Source organism: Nyctereutes procyonoides, unplaced genomic scaffold, assembly GCF_905146905.1.
Source record: "Nyctereutes procyonoides isolate TBG_1078 unplaced genomic scaffold, NYPRO_anot_genome, whole genome shotgun sequence".
Taxonomy (NCBI): Eukaryota; Metazoa; Chordata; class Mammalia; order Carnivora; family Canidae; genus Nyctereutes; species Nyctereutes procyonoides.
In genome coordinates this window covers 66,636,764-66,660,276 of record NW_026575126.1, presented here as the reverse complement: position 1 = coordinate 66,660,276, position 23,513 = coordinate 66,636,764, and the positions used below count along the sequence as shown (strand labels likewise).

Genomic DNA, 23,513 nt, shown 5'->3' with positions numbered 1-23,513 from the left:
AGGCAGAGACATATGCAGAGGGAGAAGCAGGCTCCTCGCAGAGAGCCTGATGTGAAACTCGATCCTGGACCCCGGGATCATGCCCTGAGCCAAAGGCAGACTCTCAACTGTTGAGCCACCTAGGCGTCCCTCACATTATATTTTTATTGGGTAACGTCACTAGACATCAGGGTGTGTTTGAGGCCCACAAGAGTAGATTGAAGGCCAGGAACGAATCAGGGATCCCAGACAGGGCAGGTCTATATTGAATGCAATGTATATTTGCCCTGACCCTCCTCCCTGATGTCCAGATTTTGTAATTCTTACTAGATTTCTCCACGCCCCTCATTCGAGTTGTGTATTTTAGACATTCTCCCATTTAGGTTGTTTCTTTCAATATTATAAACAATTCTATGGATCCCTGGGTGGCGCAGCGGTTTAGTGCCTGCCTTTGGCCCGGGGCGCGATCCTGGAGACCCAGGATCGAATCCCACGTCGGGCTCCCTGCATGGAGCCTGCTTCTCCCTCTGCCTGTGTCTCTGCCTCTCTCTCTCTCTCTCTCTCTCTCTCTCTCTCTCTCTCTCTGTGACTATCATGAATAAATAAATAAAATCTTTTAAAAAAAACAATTCTACAGTGAGCATTCTCTAACCAGAGTAACTTAGACCTGTGTGTCCAATACTGTAGCCGCATGTGGACATTTTAGTTGAAATTAGTTGAAATTAAAACTGAAACCTAGTTCTGAGGCATCCTGTGCCACATTTCAAGGGGTGAACAGCTGCATGTGACTAGTGGCTACCGTGTTAGCAAGGACTTTATCATCACTGCAGAAAGTTCTCCAGGACAGTGTTGGCTTAGAGCTTTAAGAATGTGGATTCTGAAGCACCTAGGTGGCTCAGTCAGTTAAATGTCTGCCTTTGGCTCAGGTGGTGTGATCCCAGGGTCCTGGGACGGAGCCCCACATCAGGCTCTTTGCTCAGTGGGGAGCCTGCTTCTCCCTCTCCCACTAGTATTATTAAATACTAGTAGTATTTATGTCAAATACATAAATATTTTTTTAAAAAGAGAGAGAATTTGGGTTCTGCCACTTCCTAGTTGGTATGACCTTGCCACACATTAATTAACGTATCTTTGCCTCAGTTAACTCACCCATAAAATGGAAATGCCCTATAGTACCTACCGCATGAGGTAGTTGCAAGAACATGTGCAAATCTTTACAAGTGGTGTCTGGCACATAATAACTTCTGTTAGCAGTTACTAATATTATCTTAAAAACTGTTGAGACCTAGGGATCTCTGCGTGGCTCAGTGGTTTAGCGCCTGCCTTCGGCCCAGGGCGTGTTCCTGGAGTCCCAGGATCGAGTCCTGCGTCGGGCTCCCGGCATGGAGCCTGCTTCTCCCTCTGCCTGTGTCTCTGCGCCCCCCCCCCCCGCTCTCTATCATGAATAAATAAATAAATCTTAAAAAAAAACTGTTGAGACCTGAGTCTATCATTGGATGTTGATTGTCACTCTTCCAAACAGAGAAACTCTGAGCTCGGTGGTAGCCTCTCCCTTTGGCTACCACCAAGCTGTGAGTTGACCCTATGTCGAGAAATTTTTCTGATACAGTTCTGATCCAGTTTCCTTTAGATACTCACCAAGGTGAATTATTGTCATCAGGTTCTGCTTTCCTCTCTTTTGACTTTCTCTCTCCATCTGTTTCTGTGTCTCTCTGCTCTGGGTTGCCCTTACTAATTTCACCTTGCACATTGCCACTCATCAATCTGCAGGGGCTCAGTCTCAGGGAGCCTCCTGCAGGAAAGCCTCCTCTGCACTTCCCCTCCCACTTATCTGGCCCCTCCCACTAAACTGTTTTCTCCTACACTTCCTTCCTGCAATATTGGCACTCATTGCTCACCTGCTTTATGTAAAGATCCTAAAAGCTCACTGAAGGCGGGGACTAGCGCATTATCACTGCTCTCTCTGATTTCCAGAGTAGATGGCAGGAGGGTATTTATTTGGGCAATGAATGTGTGAGCTGTTTCAAGAGAAGGGAGCCATATACAGTTAAGTGTGAAGTGTATTAATGAATGGCTTTATTGCCCAGATGAATATTCAAGCATCTTAGTAAGTGCCACACGAGTCCTTTTAGGACTAACTGCATTGCATTTGTAAATTTATTTTAATCTTCATATTATAGGCATTTTATTGAATTCTGGAAAGAATTTCTTTGGGAACAGTTACAGTACCCTTAAAATCTTTACAAACTGAAGTATAACCCTTCATTCAGAAAATATTTTTTTTTAAAGATTTATTTATTCATGAGAGACACAAAGAGAGAAAAGCGGGAAGCAGGCTCTTCGCAGGGAGCCGGATGCGGGACTTGATCCCGAATCCCAGGGCCTGAGCCAAAGGCAGACACTCAACCACTGAGCCATCCAGGCATCCCCAGAATATCTTTAAGAAAGCTTTTTAGGGATCCCTGGGTGGCGCAGCGGTTTGGCGCCTGCCTTTGGCCCAGGGCGCGATCCTGGAGACCCGGGATCGAATCCCACATCGGGCTTCCGGTGCATGGAGCCTGCTTCTCCCTCTGCCTGTGTCTCTGCCTCTCTCTCTCTCTCTGTGACTATCATAAATAAAAAAAAAAAAAAAGAAAGCTTTTTAGGACTTGGTCATGAGTTCTGGGTCCTGCACAATTTTCAAGTTTGTTATTTATACCTTAGCATTTTGTTTTAGCTCTTGTGACTGTTATTTTTCTTTTCTTTTTTAAATTCATGAGAGACACAGAGACAGAGAGAGGCAGAGACACAGGCAGGTCCTACAGCTCCTTCAATGTATCATTCCTTTCCTCCCTAAGTAAGACTTATGCTTGTCCAATTGGGACAACCTTAGTGACTGGTCTAGTGGCCATGGGGGCTTTGGGCAGATCCTAAAGAATGCATTGTCTTGTAGGTATTTGCCTCATTTGAGGATTCTACATTGTCTTCAGGTCGGGGGGCTAAGATGGGTCACTTCTGAAGACCCAGAGTTTAGGGCAATCTGAAGTTCCTATCCCTAGTCTTGGGAATCTACCACTTCTTTATTAGAGCCCTGACTTCAGTGTTGGAGACTGACCTTGGCTGAGAAGTCAATCACTTCTAAAGTTTGGCTTCTTCGAAGTGGGCCCCTGAGCCTGGTCCTTAGGACTGCCAGCCTGTCCTCTGACTCCAGATGATGGTTATGGTGGGGCACTAAAACGTCTCTCTGGCGTTTATGCTTTGCTTTACATTGATGATGAATAGCCCAGGCCTATCATTTTCCTTCTTCAAAGCAGCAATGGTCATCGAATTTCACAGTTCTTCCAATGACTGTTTTCCTCACGTTCACAAACACCAGAGAGATTGAATAAGCCAACGCATGCCCTTCTACCCATTTCCCAACTCACTTTCCCCTAGGTGGGAGTCTTACACAATTGCATGGAGATCGGTGAATCACATATCACCTGGAATCTTATCCTTAGACTCTCTTGCCTAGGACCTTTTCTGGTACCTGCTGTCTAGTCAGGCTACCTAGAAGCAGGGCTTGAAACAGATACATGTGACATATCGAGGGTGTGCTCTGGGGAGAAAGAGAAGGGAGGAAGAGAGGAAGGAAAGGAGTCAACCTAGGATGTAGTGGAAGACGAACTTTTCTCTGATCCCACCGGAGCTCTGGAGTATGCACTGCACCACAGGGCTGGTCACAAGTTGAGGCAAGGCCTTTCTAAACTCATTTATCAGTGGGACATTGTTGTAGGCTATGAGGGTGGTAGGCGTGGTTAACCTCCCTGTGAGGCAGCGCCCCCATTCAGCCAAGAACAGCTGTCAAAAGGGGCAGCTGTAAGTTATTAGCAGCTATCACTCATAGCAGCTGGGAGGGGAATGGGTGCATCAGCCAGTAAAGAGGATCTGGTAGGGCATTTACAGCATCAGTACAGGCTCCCTAAGTGTCTAGAGGTTCTCAAAAAATCTAATTTATCATTCTACTACTTTTGGTTCTTTATCTGGATTGGAAGGCGAGGACATTTGGGGTGAGTTGGCTTCTGGCGTAAAGACAGTTTTTGTAAAGGCAGCGGGCTAAGTAATCTGTGAAGTTCAGAAGAACAGAGGCAAAGTGAAATCTCCAAACAGATTCATTTTGGATAAGCTCTGGTCTGGAAAAAAACAACTTTTTGGGGCAAGTTGGCTCACCATCTCAGCCAAAGACCCATCTGATCCTGCCTCTAAGAGCCTGTTTTGGTAGAGAATGAAAAGGGATGGTTAGAACATAACAAAAAACAAAACACACACACAAACCCTCTTCCTAAGTTGCTCAGGTACTGTATTAAGGGGTGGATTCTGGGGGTAACTTTGTTAATAGAATGCAGAATGAAAAATGAAATTAGAAGCCAAACATCTAGTGTGACTTCCAAAGGAAGCATTTTGAACTGCCACAAGAGTCAGGTGAATATTAAGGGTTTGGCTCTTTAATTCCTTCTTATTCTGTATTTGACATCTCAAAGTCATTTGAGGGAAGGCAAGTAAATAATTGAGTCCATCCCTGTGGCCTTTCTGCTCTTGCAGATCTCTCATTAGTGCTGAAAGGGCCACAGAGGTGAAATTCCATAACCATTCTTCATCAGAAAGTAAGTTGTGGTGTTCATCCCCAAAATGAGCCCTGAATTTTGGAGGTTTGGAATTCACCTTTTCCCATCTTGTTTCTTCAAAGTACTTCAATGTTCTGCTCCAAACACACAACTGATATTGTTAATCACACAAGTGATCTCTTTCCATAACAAGAGTGAAGTAAGGGCCACCATAAAAATATGTGCAGTCTTGTAAGGGGGAGTAGTGAGATTCTGATGGGGGATTCAAGCGGGGCTCCATGAGGAGGCACAGGCAGGGCTTCCCCAAGCAGATAGATGTAGGAATGGGGTGTTTGTAGGAAAAAAGTCTGCTATGGCTGGGACCCACACAAGAAGAAAGGTAACTGAGGCTTCAGTGTCAGGTGAAGGAGTTTAGACTATTCTGCGGGCAAGAGGCTGAAGGCTCTGAAGAGAGCAACGTTTGACCTGTGTTATGAAGGATGAAGGAGATCACAGGAAAATAACGGTGGAAAGGGAGTTGAGACTAGGAGGAGAGCATCAGAAGGGATACTGAGGGAATGGGTGTGGCGAGGAGGTGGCCTCGGCTAGGGTCGGGTGTGACTCGGTGTTGGACGTTAGACCGTGGGAAGGGCTCGGATTAGTGCAGGAGAGTGCCCTGTCCTTAATCAAAGCCGAGAAGCCATCCGGGACAAGCGGAGCTGCAGCGCTGAATCTCGCCGCGGAAACCCAGTAAGTGCTCGGGAGTAGGCACCCGGCACTGGGGAGCCAGAGCTGCTCTAGCTGTCCCATTAAGTGCGAGGAACGCTTGGACGGAGGTGCAGTCGTGACGGGCTGTCCTTTTCAAGGGCCAGCCTTCAAACTCTCCTTCCCGCCGAGTGCCTAGGAATCCCGACTGGCGCCCCGCGCGCTCCGGCGTCCTTAAATGCTGGATCGCTAGGCCGAGGCTCTCCCGGACCCGTGTCCGTTCAGGGGACCCTGGCCCGCCGCGTCACCGCGCAGGCTAGATGGGCCCAGGCGCGGCGAGGGCGCAGGGAGGGCGCGGGGAGGGCGCGGGGAGGGCGCGGGGAGGGCGCAGGGAGGGCGCAGCTCGGGCTACCCGGCCGCCGCGCGCTCGGGGCGCTCCGCTCCCGCCGGCCGCTCCGGGGAAAGACCGCCCTGGCCTGCGCCGCGCGGCTCGGCTCAGCCAATCAGCGCGCTCCTTCCGCGGCGCCCGGCGCTCCAGTGACGCGCGCGACAGCCTGCGCCGGCGGCGCTTTGACGACCGCCCCTCCCGCGCTCGCCCGGCCCGTTAGCTCCGCGCCGCGCCTCTTGTGCGACGGCCCCTGGGCGGCGGCGCGTGCGGGCGCGGCCCTGGCGCGCCCCCTGGCGGCCCGGCGGGGCGCTGCGGGCGCGGCGCTGACCCGGAGGCGGCGGCGGCGGTGCCCGGATGGAGGCACGTCATTGTCCCCCGCCGGGCGGCTGGGCTGTGTGCGGCGGCGGCGGCGGCGGCGGCCGAGGGGGATGGAGCGAGCGCCGAGCCGGGTCAGGTAAGCTCCCGCCTCCTTCCCGCCTGCCGCCGGCCGGCGTGGGGCCCGCAGAGCGCCCCGCTCGCCTCGGCCGCAGCTGGCCAGGCCGCCCCTGAGCCGGCGCGGCCCGCAGGGGACTGGCGCGGCCCCTCGCCTGCCGCCCCCTTCGCAGCCGTGGGGCCGCCCGGGACCCCGCGGCGCCGGTGGCAGCGCCGCTACCGCCGGCCGGGCCAGGCCGCTGGGGAGGGGGCGGCGGCCGGGGCGGTCGGGCGCCGGGAGAGCCGGGCTGCGCGGGGAGGCCAGACCCCCCTGGTTGCCATGGACACTGCCCTCCCACCCCCACCCGGCCCCAGCCCGCCCCCTCGGCCCGTGGGCCGGGCCGGGCGGGCGGCTCCAGGGCGGCCTGGCCCGCATGGGTCTGCCCGCGGTGGGCGTGTGCCGGTGCCGGCCGCGGAGCCCGGCGTCCCCGGCCCGCCCGCCGCCCCCCGCGTGGCTGCCACCTCTCACCCTCGGGGCGGCCCTCGGAGCCCGGGGCTCGCCTCCCCGCCCCCCCCGCGCCCCCAGGGAGACAAACTTTCCCACCCCGGCGCCCCTCGGCGGCGCGCCGGTCCCTCTCGCGAGGCGGTCCACCTGGCTCCTCAGCCGAGTGTCCGAGTTCCCCACGCCGGCCGCCGGGGCGGAGCGGGCACCCTCGGGGGTGGGGGGGCGGAGGGGCGGAGGGGAGGGGAGGGGAGGGGAGGGGCCGGCCCCGGCGGCGCGTCCCCCGGAGCGTGTGCGCCTCGGTCGGGTTCTTTATCCTCAGGGCAGGGAGAGCTGACTTACCTGGAGGGGGTCGGGGACGAGGGTGATCGGTTTCAGATGTTTGAAATGAAGATTTGACGGGACAGAAGTTTTACGATCCTAGGACTTTAACCTCGTTCTAATGAATGCAGTCGAGATCACTTTTGTTGAATGGCGCTTTTATATTCAGGGAGGCCTTAGGGTTTACTTGTTTATGGGAAAACATGTTGGTTATTTAAAGTAAAGACACTCGGATAATAGTGAAACTGGTTGAGGAACGTGTTCAGTTAACACCTCTCTTTCAAGGTTAACAACGGTATTATAGGTTCTCCTACGGTTTTGTGGCGTCTCGAAATTTTTTAAGAGAGTTGTAAATTTTAAAGATAATTTTACTCTCTGGGTTCATTCATCGTGCACAGGGGATATGGATAATCAGTTTTACTTATTTGTTTTTATTTAAGGTCAGTTTCACTTTCTTTTCCTATCGTTGAATCAAGTCTACCCTGGTTTGTAAAGCTTTAAGGCCAGTCGTTTTATTTACCTAAAAATAATTGAAATCAAGGCTTTATCTTTTTAAAGCTTGTGTGTTTTCCTTTTAAATAGAAATGTCACAAAAACGTGGATTACGTTGTTTATGAAGAAGAGTGTATCATTTTCTTTACATGTATTGATGTTATCCCTTTATGAGCAGTGCCACAGTGATTTTAAAGTAGAGATATGCTTTTCTTTTTTTAAATGAAAAAAAAAGCATATGCTATTTGATAGAAATATCATATAAGGGACTGAAAATTTTAAGCCTTCCAAATAAAAGATTGCACTTAAGGCAAAGGAAGCATTTGTGAACTCCATTTGTCTCATTCCTCTACACATATCCAGCCTTGATTCAAGTACTCATTTTTTTCAAACGTGCTTTTATAACTTTTTGTGTATCATTAGAAGATGCTGAGAGAAATTTTAACTTTTCACTGAAATAGCTGCTTAAAAGTCCTGATATAACCATAATGTTTAGAAGCTTTACTGAGAATAAAGAACTTCTTTAACTGTATGAATCTTAGGTCCTGTGCAACATTGTTTGACTTCTAGAAAGGATATCTCCATAGCAGATGGAATTTAGTTTGGATATTTGATGGTTTTAGGATAAGTAAGCATTCATTGGCCGAATATACAAATGAAGACAAATGGATAGTTTTGGTTTGTTTTCCTCGAATTATAATGCTATATGGTTTTTGATGATTGAGTTGTTTGCTTTCCTTAATTTTTTTTTAAGAGCCCGCCTCCCCGCCCCCCCCCCATCCCAGCCCCCAAAGGCAATTGGAGCAAGTAAAATGGTTTTATTTGGTCATTTGTTAATGATTGTCCTGAAGGGATGTTTACCCTGGGAAAATTGAGGCTTTTACTAGTAAATGTTATTGTAAATGAGGCCAAATTAACCTTTCCTCAGGACGCTGTTTTGACTTCTTCATTTTGCTCCTCCTTGTCTTCCTCCTCCTCCTTTGTTTTCTTACACATGCTTGCCTCCACTGTGTTCCATGGTGTAGACTTTATTTGGATAAAACAGCTCAAGCTTTCTTCCTGAATGAGGATCCTGTATCATAGAATTAACTTAAAATAGTTCCGTTTTTCTTATTTTATTAAGATGTAATCTGACATCTACTTTTTAATTTCTGCATAAGATTCCAGAAAAAATTTTAAGGTTGTGCTTTTGGGGCAGGGGACTGTAATCATGCCATCATTTAAAATTATAACAAATTTGAGGATTTTAAAAGAAGCTCACTGTGCGCAGACTGTGCATCACAGCATTTGTTGAGGTGGCATACGCATTGGTATTTATTCTTTCACTTGACTGTATTGAATATTTTTTAAGACAAGTTTTAAAAGGCTGTTCCTACTTCAAAGTAGGAATGAGATACTGTATATGAATGAGATACTGTATATAAATCACTCAGCACAAACTGGTGCTAAAAGCAAACACTGGTTACTTCCTATCTTCAGAATTCATTCATTTGCTCAGCACATGTGTGGCAAGCTTTCTGTGTGCCAGGTCAGGAAATAGAAATAAAAGTATGACAGAGAGCAATGAGTGAAACCGGCCATGGAGTGGGTGCTATAGCGCTACCATAGAAATCGGCGCCAGGGCGCTGTGGGGGCTCGCAGGAGGGGTTCTAACCCAGTGAGAAATGTTGTCAAGGAAAGTGTCCCAGAGGAAATGAATTCTATGCTGAGAAGTGGAAGTGGTAACTGGCCAGAGGTGGAAGGATGGAAGAGTGTGAGGTAAAAAAAGAACAGGAGGCGAGGAATCAGAGCAGGTAGGAATGGAACGTGGGGAGCGGTTCCTAGGTCAGGCAGGAGCAAGTCTGGGTGTGGGGATGTTGTACCTGGGGCAGTCGGGACACGCCTCAAAGAACGGTTATCTATAGAGGAGTGGCACACTGGATTTGGTTGTCACTGGACAGTTTACATTCCCAAAAGGATCCCCTTGACTGGGTGGGTATAGCCAGAAGGAACTCTTGCTGGGAATATTGGGCCAGGTGCCTGGTTCTACTTGGTGACTAAGTTTGGATTATAATTGCTCCATTTTCTAGACCCTGTGGACTCTGTCCAATTTCTCATAGGTCCATTATGAAAATTAAGTGAATCTATGTTCAGTGATTAACACAGTGCCCAGCATATAGAAAATGGTTAAGTGTAGCCCTAAGATTTAAAAGTAGGATTCAGAGAGAAAATTATAATTACTTTATTAACCTGTATTTATGTTCAAATTTGATGTCAGTAATATCTTATGGGTTTTGTTTAAAAAGTCACATATACCAAATAAATGAGCCTCTTCAGGAAAACTTTTCAAATGTGTGACTTCCTATTGTTTTTTGAATAATATATTTCAAACAAGTCATTTTGGACTTGAAGCTTAAAATTAAAGCTAGATAGAACAAAATATATGGGTTTTTGGCAAATGTATAGAATTGGAAATTGAGGTACCTGATTATAAACCGAAATATGAGACTAAGAAATTTTAGGGGGCTCTCGGGATAGAATGACAAGATCCAATCAAATATTTCATTGAAGTTTTTACAACTAAAATTGTTAACATGTTTAGATGAGCACAATGCTAAATGTTCCAAGGAAATGATTTCAAAATTTAAAAATACTGCTGCTGGTATATTACAGTGACTTGTTTGACAATGATTAAATATGACTAGATCTGAGATCCCTGGGTGGCGCAGCGGTTTGGCGCCTGCCTTTGGCCCAGGGCGCGATCCAGGAGACCCGGGATCGAATCCCACGTCGGGCTCCCGGTGCATGGAGCCTGCTTCTCCCTCTGCTTATGTCTCTGCCTCTCTCTCTCTCTCTCTCTCTCTGTGTGTGTGTGACTATCATAAATAAATAAAAATTTTAAAAAATGACTAGATTTAATGGTAGATTAAGATCTAATGGTAGGTTAAGTAGATTACTTTTCTCACTTTATGAAACAACTGTATTTTGTCTTTTGCAGAGTTGAACAATGACCATAGTTGACAAAGCTTCTGAATCTTCAGACCCATCAACCTATCAGAATCAGCCTGGCAGCTCTGAGGCAGTCTCACCTGGAGACATGGATGCAGGTTCTGCCAGCTGGGGAGCTGTGTCTTCGCTAAATGATGTTTCAAATCACACACTTTCTTTAGGACCAGTACCTGGTGCTGTAGTTTATTCCAGTTCATCTGTACCTGATAAATCAAAACCATCACCACAAAAGGATCAAGGTACTACTTTTTTAAGGACAAAATTCTTCCAAGAAACTTTTATATAAATGCTGTCAATGGTTGGTAGTTTTGGAGAGGGTCTTCTTTTGTAAGACATATTGCTACCCAAGTAGCCAGCAGGCTTCATTTTTCTGCACTACTTGTTTATGATTAACATGTATCATAACAGGGTTGCCTTGGTGGCTCAGGGGTTGAGTGTCTGCCTTTGGCTCAGGTCGTGATGCAGGCATCCTGGGACTGAGTCCCACATCAGGCTCCTCGAATGGAGCCTGCTTCTCCCTCTGTCTATGTCTCCACTTTTCTATCTGTGCCCCTCATGAATAAATAAATAAAACCTTAAAAAAAAGTATCATAACAAGGTAGATGACTTTTATTCAGTTACTATAACATTTGTAGTTTCTTTTATTCCTAATTTTTTGGAGGATAAACTTCATCTTGGTGAGATTTGAGATGGGCAGGCATTTTGTTAACTTGTCAGGTAACCATAGTTCCCTAGATGCCTATCTTAAGATTTTTGAAGATTTAAAAAAAAAAATTATTCATGAGAGACACTGAGAGAGACGCAGAGACATAGGCAGAGGGAGAAGCAGGCTCCATGCAGGGAGCCCAGTGTGTGGGACTTGATCCCGGGACCGCAGGATCATGCCCTGAGCCAAAGGCAGACGCTCAACCTCTGAGCCACGCAGGCGTCCCGGAAGATATTTTTTTAAAAATGGTTGCCTTTTGGGCAGCCTGGGTGGCTCAGCGGTTTAGTGCCGCCTTTAGCTCAGGGCCTGATCGCAGAGACCTGGAATCGAGTCCCACGTCATGCTCCCTGCATGGAGCCTGCTTCTCCCTCTGCCTGTGTCTCTGCTTCTCTTTCTCTCTCTCTCTCTCTCTGTGTCTCTCATGAATAAATAAATGAAATCTTAAAAAAAAATAAAGTTTCCTTTTAACAAATGGCTCCACCTAACTGTGGGTTTTTTTTAGTATTTGGAGTTTTGGCCCGTTAAAATCATCTCTGGTAATAAAGTTCTTTGAAAGACAGCAGATAATGTAAATGCTACATTTGTTGAAACTGTGTAAATGTGGTTACATTTGTTAAAACTGATCTGATAAAATGAGACATTGACACTTTGGTTGGTACTTCTGAGACTTCTGGATTTGGAAGCTTTGAAATGCAAAGAAGATAGATTAGTTCCGACTCAGAATGTCATTTGGCTTAGAATAATTTGGCCCTTGTATTGTTTTGCATCCTCATAGTAAATGTGGTATTGTGATGTGGTGGGTGGTGTGATTTGCTGAAGGTGTTTCAGTGGGAGGAGAGTTTATATCACAAAATAAACAATTCAGTGTTACACATAGAGTTTAAAGATTTTCACCAGCAAGACCTTCCCACAGCACTTCTTTTCACTGACTTGAACTTCCCATTACTTGCTGGGGTTCCTTTCCGTCCCTCAAGCCTTAACTCACAGCACCCTGCCATGCCCTTTCTGGAGCCCTTGTCCCACTCTCCGCAGACTCATTTCCTTTTTCCTAATTTTGCTTTCCATTCCCACTGAACTGAAGCCTACCTTTGCATACTTATTACCCATTAATTTCTTAGTTAAAATAGAGAGCCATCTGGTGAGGCGTTTCCATCTCCCAGTAGTGCCAAGGAACTGGCAAACTTTTGAAAAAGTAGTCCTCAGATGAATGATCAAACTTTCCTAAATAAGTTGTTTTTGAGCTTTATACCTGATTTCTCTAGCATAGTTATCATTAATAATCTGTTTATAAGTCTTGAAAATAAACATCTTTTTAGACTACTTAGAGCATACTTGTGCATGGATGGTGGTGCCCAAGAAACAGCCTGAGTTCAGAGCCTGTTTCTTTTCTGGTAAAATAAGAATGACATCACTACTAACTCTTAGAATTGAGACTGTCTGACAGCTAATAAGGAAGGATTCAATATGTGGAGTGCTGGTGGAGAGGACAGTGATGGTGGTGGTACTGAATAGAAGCATCCAAGCAGATGTTGTAGAGAGTGGACTCATCCTGGATTCTATAGATTGTGTTGGAAAATTTTTAAGTAGATCTCAAAGAGTGATTATGGTGAACTCTCATGTACCATCAGTCAATGTTGACATTTATCAACTCATAGCCAATTATACCTTCACCCATTTACTCCCCTGTCATTGTAAAGCAAATCCAAGACTTTGTATTTCATCTATGATTATTCTAGTTTGTGTATCTAAAAAATTCTTTTCTAAAATTTAAAGCATCAAAAAAAAAATTTAAAGCATCTTTAAATTAAAACTCCAGCCAATGTTAACATTTCTCTGATTGTCCAAAAATTTTTTTTACCATTTCATTTGTTGACATCAACATCAATACAAGGTCTATACTTTGCATTTGGTCGATGTCTTTAAGTTTCTATTAACACACCCCCTTTGGTCTGTACTATTGAAGAAACCAAATCATTTCAATTTCCCACATTCTAAGATCCTTCTTTTAAAATATCACTTTCTTCCCTGTATTTCTGGTAGCTGGTAAAAACCTAGTCTTGAGGGACTCCTGGGTGGCTCAGCGGTTTAGAGCCTGCCTTCAGCCCAGGGCATGATCCTGGAGTCCCGGGATCAAGTCCCACATCAGGCTCTCTGCATGGAGCCTGCTTCTCCCTCTTCCTGTGTCTGTCTGTCTGTCTCTCTATGTCTCTCGTGAATAAGTAAATAAAATCCTTAAAAAAAAAAAACTAATCTTGATCAGATTCAGTTTGATGTGTTGCTATTTATTTAGCTTGAGAAGCGTGCAAAGCTTTTTTTTAAAAAAATATTTCTTGTTTGTTTTTCTAGCCCTAGGTGATGGCATTGCTCCTCCACAAAAAGTTCTTTTCCCATCTGAGAAGATTTGTCTTAAGTGGCAACAGACTCATAGAGTTGGAGCCGGGCTTCAGAATTTGGGCAATACCTGTTTTGCCAATGCAGCATTGCAGTGTTTGACTTACACACCACCTCTTGCCAATTACATGCTATCACATGAACACTCCAAGACATGTAAGTGTTCTGGGCTATGTTACTTGTGTGGTGTTGTGGTATGCTAACCTACTTTCATTTTTTTCTCTGTAATGATAGTGAAGAATTAAGCCAAGAACTCTATGATCACTAGGAAACTGGTTTATTCTTTTAGAAACCATGGAAGAAGACTCTTAAGATTTGTATTCAGGTTTCATAAAAATCATTTTGCACCTAACTTGACCTTTGAAGTTATTTAAAAAGAAACATATTTTATCAGCATTTGCCATTTCTGAACCCCCTGCTGGCTTTCTACACTTGCTGAAAAATGTGATATTAATGTCTGTCGCCAACAGCTTGGGACAAGCAGAATTAAGAAATCCTGTCTTTCCTGGCTTCTATCCTGTATTGTAAGGCTTGATTCATTTACAGGTTTGTAAGCCTTAGTGGAGAGGAACCTCTTGTTACAGCCCCCAACCTCCTGAAAATTCATACAGGACTTTAGTGTGTGTGTGCGAGCTCAGTTTTCAACTAAAGGGCAGGAAATCAGTTAAAATATATCACGTCTTTAACAGGTGACAGCCAACTCAGTGGTTGACCAGTAAAATTTAGAATTTAGAAAATAACTAGTCTTTGAGGTTTGATCTTCTAAATATATTGTAAATATCCTTCATTCTTATAAACAGAGCCTCCCTGTCTTTGGATCTATATTAGTGCTGAGGTGTGTGCGTGCGTGCTATTCATTAATTATCAGGGTGAAAACTCCTTTTGCTGCTTCTTTTTGAATAGTCCTTTACTTGATGGAGAATTTAAACCATTTCTTTTAAAACTGCTTACCCCTCCCCCAAAGAGCAAAATAATGCTTGTAAAGAATTTGGAAAGTACAGAAAAATTTAAAGAAACCAAAGGAAAATCACCTAGAATCTCACTGCCCAGAGGTGTTTGGTATGCCAAGGGCTTTTAAATTACAGAATGAACATTTTGTTTACTCTCATTTTCCACCGAAGTTCATAATTCATTCCCCACAGACAGCTTTCCCATTACTTTTGTGTTTAATGAAAGTAGCATGTGGATTAAAACCCAGTCCTGGCACCTGGGCCACGAGGGGCGAGACCAACAAAAAATTCAGACGCTCCCAGTGTCCAAAATTAGTGCCTATCTTTTATGCTATTGGTAGCTTTCATTTGCTTTCTATTGTTCCTTTATTTAGATATCTTGGGGCATGGTTATATACATGTTAGTTACATCTCTTTATTATATATGTGATTATATATTTTCCTTTGCTTAGGTTTATTGAGGTATAATTGACATACAGTAAATTGCACATACTTAAAATATATATTTGATACATTCTGACATTTGTATACTCTCATAAAACTACCACTACAGGGATCCCTGGGTGGCGCAGCAGTTTAGCGCCTGCCTTTGGCCCAGGGCGCGATCCGGGAGACCTGGGATCGAATCCCACGTCGGGCTCCCGGTGCATGGAGCCTGCTTCTCCCTCTGCCTGTGTCTCTGCCTCTCTCTCTCTCTCTCTCTCTCTCTCTGTGTGTGTGTGTGTGTGACTATCACAAATAAATCAAAATTAAAAAAAAAAAAACTACCACTACAGTTAAGGTATTGAATATATTCATCACCCCTGAAGTTTCCTAGTGCTCCTTTGAAATCACTCCCATCCCTTCCACCCCAGGCAACCACTGATGTGTTTTCTGTCTACTATAGATCAGTTTGTATTTTTTAGAATGTCATTTTAATAGAATTACATAGGCATATATTCTTAAATTGCCTGACTTACTTCATTTAGTGCAGTTATTTTAACATTCCATGTTGTTGCATCTATCAATAGTTTTTATTGTTGAGTAGTGTTCCATTGCATGGATGGTACCACATTTTGTTTCTCTGTTCACCTACCTATTGATGGAATTTGGGTTCTTTCTCGTTTGAGGCCCTCACAGATTAAGCTGCTATGAACATTTATAAACAGGTCTTTATAAGGACATGTTTTCTTTTCTCTTGGGTAAATATCTAGGAGTGGAATGGTTCAGTCTCGTAGTATATGTTTGTTAACTTTAAGGTAAACTGCCAAGCTGTAGTTCCCAAAGGGATTCTGGTATTTTACATTCCCAGCAGCAGTGAGTGAAAGTTCCATTTACTCTGTATCTCCCCATAATATTTGATGTGGTCAGGCTTTCCAGCCTCAAGTCATTCTGATAAGTATGTAGTATAGCAAGAACTACCCTACTGTGGTTTTAAATTGTACTTCCCTAATGAGTAATGATGTTGAACATCTTTCCATATAGTTTATTGGCGTCTGTATACTATTGGCTAAAGTGCCTGTTCATATCTTTTGATTTAAAATTGGGTAGTGTTCTTGTTGTTGAGTTTTGAAAGTTTTTTTATATATTCTGGATACAAGTCTTTTATCGGATATGTAATTTGCAAATACTATCTTCCAGTCTGGAGAAGAACATTCTCTTCACACTGTTTTTTGAAGAGCATGTTTTAAGTTTTGAAGAATTTCACGTCATTATTTTTTCTTATCACTTGTATTTTAAGTGTTACATTAAGAAATCTTTGCCTCACCAGAGGTCTCAATGATTTTCTCTATATTTTAGAAGTTCTATAGTTTTAGCTTTTATATTGGTCAGTGATCCATTTTGAGTTAATTTTTATTAGTGGTGTGAAGAACGGATCGAAGGTCAGGTTTTTCAATATTGGATATCCAATTGTTCCAGCACTATTTGTTTGAAAGATAGTCCTTTCTCCACTAAATTGTCTTCTTAATCAAAAATCAATTGGCGTATCTATATGGATCTATTTCTGGGCTCTATTCTGTTATGCTGACACTGTCTATCTTGACACCATAAGACGGGGGTCTTGATTACTATGTATTTAAAAGTTTTGGGGGATCCCTGGGTGGCTCAGTGGTTTGGCGCCTACCTTCGGCCCAGGTGTGATCCTGGAGTCCTGGGATTGAGTCCCATATCAGGCTCCCTACATGGAGCCTGCTTCTCCCTCTGCCTGTGTCTCTGTCTCTCTGTCTCTCTCTCTCTGTCTCTCATGAATAAATAAAATCTTTAAAAAATAATAATAATAAATAAAAGTTTTGTAATCAGGAAAGCCGTCCTCCATGTTCTTATCCTTGTCCTTTTTCAAAGTTGCTATGGCCATTCTTGGTCATTTGCATTTCCAAGTGAATTTTGTGAACTTCTACAAAAAAGCTTCCTGAGGGTAGCCCTGGTGGTGCAGCGGTTTGGCGCCACAGCGGTTTGGCGCCGCCTGCAGCCCAGGGCGTGATCCTGGAAACCTCGGATCGAGTCCCACGTTCGGCTCCCTGTGTGGAGCCTGCTTCTCCCTCTGCTTGTGTCTCTGCCTCTCTCTCTCTCTCTGTGTGTCTCTATGAATAAGTAAATAAAATCTTTAAAAAAAAAAAGCTTTCTGAGATTTTGATTGACATTGTGTTGAATCTATGAATTAATTTAGGATGAGTTGACACCTAAACAGTATTATTTTCTGTCTTTAAACAAGGTATATATCCCCATTTATTTAGGTTCTCTGTAATTTTTCTTAGCAATATTGCTTAATTGTCAATGTACAAATATGTGAACTTTTTTTTAAGATTTTATTTATTTATTCATGAGAGACACACACACACACACAGAGAGAGAGAGAGAGAGAGAGAGAGAGAGAGAGAGAGAGGCAGAGACACAGGCAGAGGGAGAAGCAGGCTCCATGCAGGGAGCCTGATGTGGGACTCGATCCTGGGTCTCCAGGATCAGGCCCTTGGCTGAAGGCAGGCGCTAAACCGCTGAGCCACCTGGGCCGCCCCAATGTGAACTTTTAAATCAGATTTATCTGTGTTTCATATTTTTGGAAGCTGTCAATGGTAATACTTTTTGAAGTTTAATTTCTAATTGTTTATTGCTAGACTCTAAAAATGCAAATGATTTTCGCCTATTGGTCTTGTATCCTACAACCTTGAGTAAATGTATTAATTATGGTAGTTTTGTTTGTTTGATTGTTTTAAGATTTCTTAACATTTTATATGGAGTCAGTCATGTGATCTATCGATAAGGACAATTTTACTTCATTTCCAGTCTGCATGCTGTCTATTTCTTGCTATGATTCACTGGCCAGGACCTCCATTACAGTGTTGGATGGATATGGTGGAAGTAGATGTGACAACCATGTCTCCTTCTTCACTGTGGAGGGAAGACATTTTAGTCTTTCACTTTTACATACGTTGTTAGCTGGGGAATTTTCATAGGGGCACCAAGCATTTGCTTGAATGCTAAGCCAAATTTGCATTCCAGAGGTGAGCCCAGCTTGGTCACGAGGCATTATGATTTCTGTACATCATTGAATTTGCTAAAAATTTTATGTTCTTGACGAATAGTAATCTGTAGCTTCTTATAATTCCTTTTTCTGATTTTGGCATCAGGGTAATGGTGGCATCATGAAATATGTTGGGATTATTTACTTCTATTTCCCGGAAAACTTTGTAGAATTTGTGTTATTTCCTACTTAAATGTTTGGTAGATTTTAGTGAAGCCATTGGGGCCCTGGAGTTTTCTCATGGGTAGGTTTTTAACTACGTATTTAATTTCTTTAATAGATATAGGCCTCTTTGGGTTATCTATTTTTTCATCAGGGAGCTTTGGTAGTTTGTCTAAGGAATTTGTCTTACATGTCAAATGTACTAGCATAAAGTTGTTCATAATGTTCTGTTCTCCCTTTTTATTCATGTAGTATTGATCTCAGAAAATCAACTCTTGGTTTGTTACTTTGTTTTGTTTCATTGATGTTTGTTATCTTTTTATTACTTTTTTTCCTGCCTACTTTGGATTTAGTGCCCTAGACTAGTTTCTTAAAGGGGAAGCTTATAGGTCATTTAATTTGAGATCTTCTTTTCCATTCTGTTTAATGCCATAAATTTCCCTTGAAATGCTGCTTTACTTGTATTCCAGGCATTTTGGTATTTCATGTATTCATTTTTATTCAGGTCCAGATACTTTCTAATTGCCTTTGCGATTATTTAGAGATGTGTTTAGTTGCCAGGTATTTTGAGGATTTTCCAGAAATTGTCCTGTTACTGGATTTTAACTTAATTCTCTTGTGGTCAGGGGATGTATTTTTTATTGTTTGAATCCTTTTAAACTTGAGACTCGTGTTATGCACCAGAACATGGTCTAGCTTGGTAAATGTCCCATGTGTACTTTATAAGGATGTATTCTCTGCTGTGTTGTGTGGAGTTTCTCCATGATGGTCAATTACTTGGTAGTGTTGTTGAGGCTGTCTTCTGTGTCTTTACCACTTTTCTGGCTACTGTCAAATTTTGAGAGAGGTCTGCTGAAATCAGATATATTTGTAAATTTGTTTTTTTCTTTGTTTTGTCAGTTTTGCCTTGTGTTTTGGAGCTTTGTCATTTAAGATTATTATGACCTCCTTGATGAAATGACCTATTCATAATTGACAAAATTACCCTCTTTATCCTAGTAATGTGCTTGGTTCTGAAATCTACTTCGATATAAATAGAGCCCCTCCAGTTTGCTTACGAGTAATGCTAGTATGGTATATCTTTTTCCATCTTTTTACCTTTAACCTATTTGTGTCTATGCTTAAAGTGGATTTTTTGTATAGATAGCCCATAATGTAATTTTTTAAACAATCTCTGCATTTTATCTTGGGGTGTAACCCATTTGTATTTAATGAGATTAATTGATAAAGTTGGGTTTAAATTACCATCTTGTTGTTTGTTTTCTCTTTGTCCTATTCTTTGTACCCTTTTTCATCTTTTTCTGCCTTTTGGAGTAATTTTATGATAATCTTTATTGGCATATTTTCTGTAACTTTGTTTCCTTTTTTTAGTGTGGCTTTAGGGTTTGTCATACTTCTTTAAATGATCAGTTCGCCTTCAAGTAATATTCCACTTGTGTATTGTAAAGACTTGGTGGCAATCTTGGTGACAGTGTACTTTCATCTCCCCTCTCATGGCGTTTGTGCTGTTGTCGTCACACATTTTATTTCTACCTGTGTTATAATCACACAGTATATTGTTTATTTTTGCCTTAAACAAATTATAAAGGTTTTGCTTTAAATAGTTCAGATGTTTTTAGAAATCTTTTGTATTTACCTATATAGTTATCATTTCCAGTGCTTTTTAATTCCTTTATGTGGATTTAGATTTCCATCTACTTGTTTCCTTATGGCTGAAGGACTTTGCTTGCTGGTGATGAACTCTACTTTTAGTTTTATGTGTTTGTTTTATTCTCAGTCTGAAATGTCCTTATTTTTTGCCTTTTTAAAAGTTAACTTTTTTGTTTTGAGCTAATTGTAGATTCAGTGCAGTTGTAAGAATGACACAGAGACCTCTTGTGTACCTTACCCAGTTTCTCCAGTGGTGGTAACACTGTATTTCAATATCTCAACCAGGATGTTGACATGGATACAGTCCCGATACAGAACATTTCTATCATTATAGAATCCCTCATGTTCCCCTTTTATAGCCACGCCCACCTTCTTTGTGCCCTGATGTCCTCCTTTAACCCCTAGCAATCTAATCTGTTTTTCATTTCTATAATTTTGTCGTTTTTAGAATGTTATGTATATACATTAGGTTGTGCAGTATTTAACTTTTATGGATTGGCTTTTTCATTCAGCATAATTCTCTGAAGATTCATTTAGGTTGTATGTACTAATAATTTGTGGGGTTTTTGTTTTTGTTGTTGAGTAGTACTCCATAGTATGGATGTACCATGGCTTGTTTTAAGCACTCATCCACAGAAGGACATCTGGGTTATGTCCAGTTTGGGGATATTATGAATGGAGCTGCTATGAGCATTAGAGTGTACAATATACATGTGAACATGTCTTTATTTCTCTGGAATAAATGCCTAGGATTGCAATCACTGGGTCATATGGTAATTGCATGATTAATTTTACAAGAAACTACCAGTTTTCCAGAGTGGCTGACCATTTTACAGTCCTACCAGCAATATATGGGAGTTCTAGTTTCTGTGTATGTTTGCCAGCATTTGGTGTTATCACTATTTTTCATTTTAGCCATGTTGATAGGTATATAATGATACCTTCTTGTGGGTTATTATTATTTTTTTAGATTTTATTTATTTATTCACAAGAGACACAGAAAGAGAGGCAGAGACACAGGCAGAGGGAGAAGCAGGCTCCATGCAGGAAGCCCAATGTGGGACTCGATCCTGGGACTCCGGGATCATGCCCTGAGCCAAAGGCAGACGCTCAACTGCTGAGCCACCCAGACGTCCCTATTTTTTTTTTTAAGATTTTATTTATTTATTCATGAGAAACAGAAAGGCAGAGACATAGACAGAGGGAGAAGCGGGCTCCTTGCAAGGAAGCCCGATGTGGGACTTGATCCCCGGACCCAGAAACATGCCCCCAAAGGCAGATGCTCAACCACTGAGCCACCCAGGGATCCCACCTTCTTGTGGTTTAAATTTGCATTTCTCTAATGCCTAAAGGTCTCAAACATCTTTCTGTGTGCTTATTTGCCATCTGTATATCCTGTATGGTGAAGTACCTCTTGGCTGTCTTTTGTTCTTTATGGCATTCTTTGTTTTTATACTGTTGAGTTTTAAGAGTTCTTTATGTAATTTAGAAACCAGGCCTTTGTTGGATATGTAGGTTCCAAATAATTTCCCCCAGCCTGAGGCTTGTCTTTTCATCCTTTTAACAAGGTCTTTCACAGAACAAAAGTTTTTAATTTTGGCGAGGTGTCTTACTTGTTCCTTTTAATGGATTGTGCTTATGATGTCAAGTTTAAGATCCCTTTGCCTAGCTCTTGATTCTGGAGATTTTCTCATATTTTTTTTTCTAAAAGTTTTATAGTTTGACATTTTACATTTAGGTCTGTGATCCATTTATTTATTTATTTATTTTTAATTTTTATTTATTTATGATAGTCACACAGAGAGAGAGAGAGAGAGAGGCAGAGACACAGGCAGAGGGAGAAGCAGGCTCCATGCCCCGGGAGCCCGACGTGGGACTCGATCCCGGGTCTCCAGGATCGCGCCCTGGGCCAAAGGCAGGCGCCAAACCACTGCGCCACCCAGGGATCCCTGTGATCCATTTAAGTTAATTTTTGCATAGTGTGAGGTTAGGGTGAAGTCAATTTTTTGTCTCAAATGCCTTTTAGCCACTGCACGCACCATTTGTTAAAAAGGCTATCTATCCTCTATTGAATTGCTTTTACAACTTTGTGAAAAACCACTTGGACATATTTGTGTGTTTCTATTTCTGGGTTTTCTGTTCTATTCTGTTGAGGTATATGTCTGTCTCTCCACGTAGTTTTGCAGTTGTAGCTATGTAATAAGTCTTGATATCAGATAGAATGATTCCAGCCATGTAGTCTCTTTCAAAATTGTTTTAGCTATTCTCATTTTTCTGTCTTACCATATAAAGTATAAAATAATAGTGTCTATATCTACAAAAAATCTCCCTGCGATTTTGATAGGAGTCGTGTGAAACCTTCTCAGTTTGGGGAGGGAGAATTGACACCTTTACTTACATTGACATTTTCAATCTATGAACATGGTATGTCTCTCTATTTATTTAAATCATCTTTACTTTCATCCCTGTTGTGTTAGGATGTTTTGTCTTATTAGATTTACGTGAAATTTTTTTATTTTTTGAGGGATTGTAAGTGGCATATTTTTAATTTTGGTATCCACATGTTTATTGCTGGCATTTAAAGATACATTTTATTTTCATATGTTGATCTTATATCAACTGTGACCTTGCCAAACTCAGTGATTAGTTCTAGGCATTTTTGTTTGTTTTCTTTTTGTAGTGTTCTTGGATTTTTCTAATAGTCATGTTACATGCAAGTATGGACAGTTTTACTTATTCTTTTTTTTTTTTCAGTTTTACTTATTCTTTACTGATTGGTATGCTTTTTATTTCCTTTTCTTATTTCACTGGCTAGAACTTTGAGCAGAGTGGACGGACATCCTTGCCTTGTTTCTGATATTAAGGAAAGGAGCATTTAGTTTGATATTAGCGGTAGGTTTTTTGGTACATGCTCTTTATTAAGTTAAAGAAGCTTTCTGGATTTCTTTTTTTCTGACTTCTGCTGTCTGTCATGAATAAGTTGATTTTTGTCAAATCCTTTGTCAATATTAAACTTGATATGATCATGGGATGTTTAGTTTTTAGTTTGTTAATATGGTGGATTATACTGGTAGAGTTTCCAATATTGCGTCCTCTTTGTATCCCTGGAGTAAATTCCATTTGGTCACGATGTATAATTACTATTTTAAGTTTTTGTTTTAATTTCCCGGTACTCATCATGACAAGTACATTGCTTAATCCCCATCACCTATTTCACCATTGCCCCACTTACCTCCCCTCAGATAACCATCAGTTTGTTGGCTTTAGTTAGAGTTTGTCTCTTTTCCCTTTGCTTGATTTTTGAAATTACACATGTGAGTGAAATCATATGGTATTTGTCTTTATCTGACTGACTTTTTATACTTAACATTTTGCTCTCTAGGTCCATTCACGTCATTGCAAATGGTAAGATTTCATTCTTTTTTAATGGCTGAATAATATGCCACATCTTCTTTATCTATTCATCAGCTAATGGACACTTGGGCAGCTTCCATATCTTGGCTATTGTAAATAATGTTGGTACAAACATAGGGGTGCATGTATCCCTTTGAATTCTTTGGGTAAATATCCAGTAGTGCAATTGTGGGATCATAGGATAATTATATTTTTAATTTTTTGAGAAATCTCCATACTGTCTTCTATCTTCTAGAGTGGTTGCACCAGTTTGCATTCCCACCAGTAGTGCAAGAGGGTTCCTTTTTCTCCTTATCCTTGCCAACACTTGTTTCTTGCATTGTTGATTTTAGTCATTCTGATAGGTGTGAGGTGATATCTAATTGTAGATTTGATTTGCATTTCCCTGATGGT

General features: G+C 42.3%; 1 protein-coding gene across 1 annotated transcript in view; it reads left to right on the top strand.

The window, feature by feature from the left end:
* Nucleotides 1-5,983: 5,983 nt before the first annotated feature.
* Nucleotides 5,984-23,513, top strand: part of USP42 (ubiquitin specific peptidase 42) — a 50,320-nt gene continuing 32,790 nt past the window's right edge. The window contains exons 1-3 of the mRNA XM_055339231.1: nt 5,984-6,088; nt 10,338-10,587; nt 13,401-13,601. Coding sequence (XP_055195206.1) covers nt 10,347-10,587; nt 13,401-13,601 — 442 coding nt within the window. The 5' untranslated portion in view covers nt 5,984-6,088; nt 10,338-10,346. The remainder of the gene's footprint in view (nt 6,089-10,337; nt 10,588-13,400; nt 13,602-23,513) is intronic.